Source organism: Cebus imitator, unplaced genomic scaffold (genome assembly GCF_001604975.1).
Source record: "Cebus imitator isolate Cc_AM_T3 unplaced genomic scaffold, Cebus_imitator-1.0 Scaffold519, whole genome shotgun sequence".
Lineage (NCBI taxonomy): Eukaryota > Metazoa > Chordata > Mammalia > Primates > Cebidae > Cebus > Cebus imitator.
In genome coordinates this window covers 1,030,542-1,037,804 of record NW_016107834.1, presented here as the reverse complement: position 1 = coordinate 1,037,804, position 7,263 = coordinate 1,030,542, and the positions used below count along the sequence as shown (strand labels likewise).

Sequence of the window (7,263 nt, the reverse complement as noted above, 5' to 3'; positions counted from 1 at the left end):
ATCTCAGCTCACTGCAACCTCCACCTCCTGGGTTCAATTGATTCTCCTGCCTCAACCTCTGGAGTAGCTGGGATTATAGGCGCCCATCACCATGCCTGGCTTACTGTTGTATTTTTAGTAAAGACGGGGCTTCACTGTGTTGGCTAGGCTGGTCTCAAACTCCTGACCCCAGGTGATCCACCCTCCTTCGCCTCCCAAAGTGCTGGGATTACAGGCGTGAGCTACGGTGCCTGGCCCTCTAGCTATACTTTAACACCACCCATTTGGCCTCCTCTGCCCACCTGCTCAAAGCAGCCTGGGTCACCTGCCCCTTCCCCTACGCCATGGGCACCCATCACCCCAGGCACCACTGGCCTCACAGTTCCTGTCATTCTTTACAAAGCCTCCCACTTGGGAAAGGTGGTCCAGTCTGCTCACTAGCGTCCTGGCCTGGGACCTGTCTCCCTGAGACCATGGGCCCACAGGGCAGGGGCACCTCTGCCTCAGCCACCTTGCTCTCCTAGCTCAGCCCAACCCTGGGGAACCCACTCTGACACGGCTGCAGACGCAGACTCACCCCCACTCAGCACCGAGTGCTGCTCCACCATCTTGGTCACGTAGGTGTCAGGGTCCACACAGAAGTCGCTGGAGCCCTAGGGTGGGCGTGGGTGAGCGAGAGGGGGTGACCAAGCCGAGCCTAAAGGGAAGCTCCTGGGGGTAGAACCCCTGTCCCTGGAGTCTGCTTTCCACTGAGGAGGGTAGACTGTGAATCTGGGGTCACAGGTGCACTGTGCCCATGGCAAGGCAACACTGCTCTTGGGACTCAGTACCCGGGGAAGATGTGAGGGAAGGAGTGTGGCTTTCCCTCATCCCTCTCCCAGTGCCCAGGTCCAGCAGCCGGGGACCACACCCCCTCTGCCACTCACCACAGACACAGCCAGCTCCAAGCCCAGCGCGCCCCAGCTGATGACCAGGGCCAGGACTCCCAGCAGGCAGACCCTGGGACAGAGACAGCCAGTCAGCAGCCCCATGCCAGTGTTGGGGGCATGTCACCTGCTGGACTGCAGGCCAGAAGATGGGTCCCAGTGCACAACAGGGGTCAGCCCACACAGGAACTGAGGCTCTTCCAACAGCCTGGCCTCAGCCAGAGCTGCCCACAGCTCAGGGCTCAGATGGGGCCCTCTCTTGGGAGGGGTGGGGCTCAGAGAGCTCTGAGCTGGAAGCAGGGCTGGAAGGCCAGGTGGCTCTTGGGGCCCTGCCCCTTCTGGCCACCAGCTCCCTCTCCAGGTCCCGAGCAGGCAACAGTGTCCCCTTTACATGGGACCCTGCATCCCGCTGCCCACGTAGCAGCCCAAGGGGCCTGCTAACCTTAGCCAGACCAAGTCCTCCTGTGCTGAACCCTCACTCAGCAACTGGGTGCTCTTGCTACAGTACCAGCCTCTCCCTCACCCACACCTGGTGAGGCCTCACCTCACCCACATCTGGCTCCCTTTGATCCAGACACACAGGCCCCTGTGCACACCCCATCCCCCCACACTGCGGGTCCCCCAAACCCCAGTGCAGGTCCCCCAAACACACCCCAGTGCAGGCCCTACACCCCACTGTGGGACCCCCCACCCCACTGCGCACACCCCACACCCCACGTCGTGCCCCCCACACCCCACAGCAGGCCTGCACACTGTTATCCTTCCTCGTGTGTCCAGGCATCCCTTGCTCCCTGGGGTCCTTGCTCAATCCCTCCTGTTTAGGGTCTCCTTGGGCATAGCATGCAGCAGCACCCCCCCCCCCCCCCCCCCCTGCCCCCCACACCCCCCCCCACCCCAGCTATTCCTCTTCAGGCTGCTGTCACCTGTGGCCCATGGCACCTTTCCCTCACTCCGCTTCTCTGTGGCCTGGGAGTGCCACATAGGGGGAGGCTGGGTGTTCTCCCATCTCTTCTGGGCCTGGCCCAGGGAGACACCAGCCATGGCCATGCAGCTGTGCAGTGAGGGGCAGTGACAACACTTCACCTCCCACGGAGGAGCTGCCACTCTCTCTGCCTTCCCAACGAGACCAAGGCCCAGCACTAAAGAGCCGCCTGCCCAAGGTCACCCTCCTGGTAAGCCAGAGCTGGGGCTGGAACCCAGGCTGCCCCAGGGCCAAGGATGGAAGGGGTGGGGGAAGGGGCCCCAGCCTGGTCTCTGGGTGGCCCGGGGCATTCAGAGACCTGGGCAGGTTGTTTCAGGTCCTGGGCTACAACTGCCCCACGTGCAGACTCTCACAGGAAACCACGGGCTGGGGGCAAGTGTACCTGGACGGTAGCCACAGAGGCATAGGCCACAGGCATAAAAGGGGCATCTCAGAGCAGACCCAGTGCAGGGGGATCCTGCTCAGCCCCCATCACAGAGCCCGTGGCTGACACGGCAGAAGGGGTGGGGGAGGTGGTGCCATGATGCCTTGCCCTGCCCCGCCGCTTCAGGCCCCCAGACTCACCCCACGAGAATGCCCTTGGAGCTGCGGATGAGGCCGACCAGCACCAGGAGGCAGATGATGACGTCCAACAGCAGCAGGCCCAGGTAGCCCAGCCACCTGCAGGCACACCTGGGAGTGGGCCAGGGCACGGACTCGGGGCCAAGGAGTGGGTCCCGGGGGAGCTGAGGCCAGCAGCCTGGCACATCGGAGGGCATTCAGAGTGTCTGAGTCTTAAGGACTGGTGTCAGTTCTTGAGAAAGGCTCCTGTTAGGGAAACTCCAGCCGCTGCCTGTGACCAGTGGCCCTGGCCGCCCCACCCATCAGGCCTCATGTACTAGGTGCTGAGAGCAAAACTGGCCCAAGGAGGGTGATGCCTGCCCAGTGGGACGGGCAGGGAAGAGGGCCCGGCCGCACCTGTACCAGTCGTAGAGATCCACCTGCTCCGCCAGCACCTCCAGCGACACCGCGGTGTTCCTCCAAAAGGGGATGGCGGCCGTGTAGCCCAGCAGCGTCTCCAGCAGGCCCTGCAGCCGCTGCACGGCTCGCAGGGGCTCCGGCCGCCCAGCCAGCTGCCGCTCCAAGGTCTGCAGGCTGGGCTCCGCCGTGTGGTTCAGCCCCACTGCCGTGTCCCAAACCTGCGCCAGACCCGCGGGCGTGAGGCCGGGAGCCTGCCCTCCTTGCCCCAGAGGCTGGCGCCTCCTGCACAGCCCCAGCCCCGGCTGCCCCTCCCGGCCTCGCGCAGACGTGGAGTTCAGGAGCAGCAACAGCGCCCCCGGCCCCAGCTCGGCGGCCACTCACGCGGTCCTGGACCCCGGCCACCGTGCGGTTGGCGTGGCGGAGCGAGTAGGTGGCACGGTGGATGCCGTCACTGGTTTCCCCGTTGCCGTAGAATCCCACCGCGATGCCGGCGCTGGAGGGAGCGGCGGCGTGAGGGCGGGGCCTGATATTGTGGCCCCGCCCCCAACCACACTCCAGCCCCGCCCCTTCGGCCGTCCTCTCTAGCCCCGCCCCTAGGGAACACCCCGTCTGGCCCCGCCTTCCGGCCCCGCCCCACCGCGCTCACCTGCATACCAGCGTGGCGATGATGACGCACCAGGCCGTGCAGCAGCAGTCGGCGTCCAGGTGCTCCTCGCTCTTGCGCCGCCGGCAGCACAGCCAGAAGGAGTAGAAGAGCAAGAAGAGGAGGTCCAGGGCGAGGCAGGCCAGGGCGGCGGCCCCCAACAGCAGCAGCGCCTGCGGGCGGGCAGGAGGCGGCACTGGAAGGGGTGGACCCCCAGGCCCAGAGTGCCACGCTCCTAGCCCTGGGAGGTGGGCCCCATCCCCAACTTGTAGGTGAGGTATGGAGGCTCCCACCGCCTCAGTGATGCACCTGCGGTTACCCGGGTCTGTACCCCACACCTGGGACCCCAGTCTCGCCATCTTCAACGCTGTACGGCATCAAGACTCCATTGCCACTAGGAGGGGCCGGGTGGACCCTGGCCTCCAGTTTCCAGGCCTCCGTGTCTCCGGCAAGGCCACCTGTACCCTCCCCACTGGGTCCCCAGAGTACAGAGCAGGTACTCAGGATGTCTGCCCCACCAGGCACCAAGGAGAGATACTGGGTGGAGGTAGCCAGAGAATGTGGGTGACAAAGGAGGACCCAGCAGTCTGGTGAACCAGTGTCCTTGCAGCCACAGCCCCGTTAAGGAGGTCCCTCCACCTCCCCAAGCCTGGTTTCTCTTCTGTAGAAAGAAGTGCTACTGCCCCCTGAAGAAGCAAAGCCCTGGGGAGGGCCTGCCAGCATCAGCTCCTGTCCTCACCCCCAGCCCGAGACACCCCAGAACCCCAGGGCCCATCCTCAACTCAGGCCCAGAACTCTCCTACATCAGTCCTGGCAGGATCCCCCACCCCAGCTATGGTGCTGAGGTTTTCCCTACCCCACTGGTAGGGAAGTGGGGAGTCTGTGGGGGGGGCTGAACCCCCACTTGTTGGCCATGAAAGTGTTTCTGAGGGGTGAACATGGAAGATGCCCCATCAGGAACCTGATCCTGTCTGGGGTCTGTGCACTGAGAAACTGCACTCAGGGGTGAGCACTGCCCATGGAGTCCCCCCATGCTGGATGAGATGGAGGGGCTGGTCCCACGCTGCCATGGTCACTGGCCAGGGCTGTCCCAGGGGATACCACCCACACAGGCTGAATACAGTCACCCCACCAGACACACAGCCCTGTCTGGCTCCAAGCATGGCCTTCTGGCATGGCTCTCCCCAGGTCTCTGAACACAAAAGACAGACCACAGAACAGACACCAGAGCCCTCCCGTCCCAAGGCCGGGCAACCCCCACAGGAAGTGGCTAAACTGATGCAGCAGTGACATTTCCTGAGCATCCGCTTTGGGGAGGGAGGGTAACGTGTCCCCAGAGCTGTCCCTTCTCCTGGCACCACACTCAGTCTGCCTGGCCAAGTGCTCTCACCCCCATTTCATCAACAGGGAAACTGGGCTTTAGAGAAGCTACAGAGAAAGCACCCAGGTACTGCAATACCAGGTCCCTGGGTTCAGCATAGCCCTGCCCCCGGCTCAGCCCTCCAGAACCTCCACACACTTCCTGTGCCCAGGCGAGGGATGGAGAGTGGACACAGGGCTGTGCCTCATCATGGGGCCAGGGACCACCCAGAGGCTAACTCGGGGGTGTCATGGGTGGGGGGGTATCTATGGGTGAGGGGGTGTCTAATGGGTGGGGGAGTGTTAGCAGTGGGGGCCATCAGTGTTGTGGGGTGGCCACCAGGTACATCTGCACTGCCCTCACTGGCACTGCTGCAGAGAAACACCTCCCTCCCAGGATCACAACGCTTCAGCAATGTGGCCCTCAGGGGCCCCAGCCTCGGGAGCTGCTGGGGCAGATGGTCCCCTGCCTGGCCCCCCTTGGGATGAGGACTCAGCCACAGTGGGCACTGGGACTGTTGCTGGATCTCCCAGGAGACAGTTGCCAGGCAGTGGGAGGATGGTGTGTCCTGCCCTCCAGGAAGCCGGCAGACGCCCACACCTGAAGGTGGCCTTTCCATCTCCACCTGGCCAGGGAGGTGCTGACCAACTTGGCACACCCAGAAATGAGCTGCCATGGTCCAAAGCCATGCCAGTGTGTCCACAGCTGCCCAGCAGCCAGCAATCTGGGCATTGCAGAGCATCAGGGGCAGGCACCCTCCCGCTCCTTCAGCCATGCACAGGTGCCTACCACCTCTGCAATGGCATGAGGACTGCTGGGCCCTGAGCCCACCTCCACCCTCGGGAGGCAGGCCACCACAGCCGCTGAAACTGCATCAGTTCAGGACGGTCTCATGGTCCAGGGAGCTCAAGTCATGGAGGGATCCTCAGGGCCCAGTAGGGTTTGCCCAATATCACAAAGGGAGGCAGAGACAGTCCAGTCACATGGGGTCGGGGTCTCACATTAACACCCAGCACCACGCCCAGGCCCAGGCTGTACACACAGTGGGTCATCCATAAACGTTGGGGAGCTTGGAAAAGCAACACTCTGGGGTCCCCGGGTCTGGCCTGGCTTATGTGGGGCTGGGCATGGAGTAGAGGTGCTAACCCCACCAGCTGTGACCACACGCCCTGTTAGTACCCTCCTTGTAGCTCAGAGGCCAAGGGCAGAACAGATCTGTGGGGCAGCTGACCGTGCCCCCGTGGGCCAGAGCTCCGATGGACCCATACCCACGTCTGCACTTCCATCCATGGGGCATCCCCTGGGCTCCCATGGCCTGGGGGCCACAGCAACCAGCCCCATCTTGACCCTGGGCTGGCCAGACTCCTCCAGCGAGCCCTCCCTTTGCTCTCCATCTGCAGAGGCCTCCCCAGTCCTTGACTGGGGTCACCTTTACTCGCTCCCCCGACCCTGGGCTCATGTGGGTCATGACTCCAGGAGAGCCTGTCTGTATGCACCCCACATCTGGGACTCACAGGGAAACTCCTCCTGGGGTGAGGAGCTGGGGACTGGGAGGGCAGGTGTCAATCCCAGACACAAAGCACACAAAGCCTAAACAGGTACCTGGCTGTGGCCTCCGTAGCCACCGGCCTGGCATGTCCACCCAGAGCTCAGGGCATCAGTGCACATCAAAGGGCTCCCAGGCACGCATCACTTCCTCGGTGGCGCCAGAGCCACCCACTCCCATTTGGCAGATAAGAAAATGGAGGCAGGGTGACATAAATCCTGGCCAAACAGGATCTAGGTTCAGGCAAGCCCGTTCCTTGGACTGCTCTGCCCTGGTGCGGAGGGCTGACGTCCAGGTGCAGCGGGCAGGGGGCACCTATGGCCAGTGGGGAGAGGCTGCTAGGCACCAGGCACACGCAGGGACCCCGTAGATGATGTCCTCTGCCCTCGGGGCTGCCTGTAGGAAGGTGAGGTGACACAGGCACTAAACATCATCATAAGTGAACTGTGAAGCCTGCTGGAGGGTAAGAGGTGCTGAGAAAAGCAGAAAAGGCAGCCCCCGTGTTGCCCAGGCTGGAATGCAGTGCTGTGATCTTGGCTCACTGCAACCTCCTCCCGGGTTCAAGTGATTCTCCTGCCTCAGCCTCCCAAATAGCTGGAATTACAGGCGCATGCCATCACACCCGGCTAATTTAGTATTTTTAGTAAAGATGAGGTTTTACCACGTTGGTCAGGCTGGTCTCGAACTCCTGACCTCAGGTGATCCACTCACCTCAGCCTCCCAAAGTGCTGGGACTACAGGCATGAGCCACCACACTTGGCCCAAATGTACAATTAAAAAAAAAAAATTGGCCGGGCGCGGTGGCTCAAGCCTGTAATCCCAGCACTTTGGGAGGCCGAGGTGGGTGGATCACGAGGTCAAGAGATC

At 62.9% G+C, this 7,263-nt stretch overlaps 1 protein-coding gene across 3 annotated transcripts in view; it reads right to left on the bottom strand.

Moving 5' to 3' along the window:
• The window catches only part of TTYH3 (tweety family member 3), a 31,540-nt gene that overhangs the window by 13,548 nt on the left and 10,729 nt on the right, over positions 1 to 7,263 (bottom strand). For 2 of the 3 annotated variants that reach the window (XM_017514188.2, XM_017514185.2), the window contains exons 2-7: positions 3,494 to 3,663; positions 3,229 to 3,340; positions 2,845 to 3,065; positions 2,452 to 2,547; positions 906 to 978; positions 557 to 632 (exon numbers count right to left, since the gene is read on the bottom strand). In XM_017514188.2, coding sequence (XP_017369677.1) covers positions 557 to 632; positions 906 to 978; positions 2,452 to 2,547; positions 2,845 to 3,065; positions 3,229 to 3,340; positions 3,494 to 3,663 — 748 coding nt within the window. Of the gene's footprint in view, positions 1 to 556; positions 633 to 905; positions 979 to 2,451; positions 2,548 to 2,844; positions 3,066 to 3,228; positions 3,341 to 3,493; positions 3,664 to 6,452; positions 6,893 to 7,263 lie in introns of those variants that run through there. The other variant, XM_037733352.1, reaches the window with a different exon arrangement.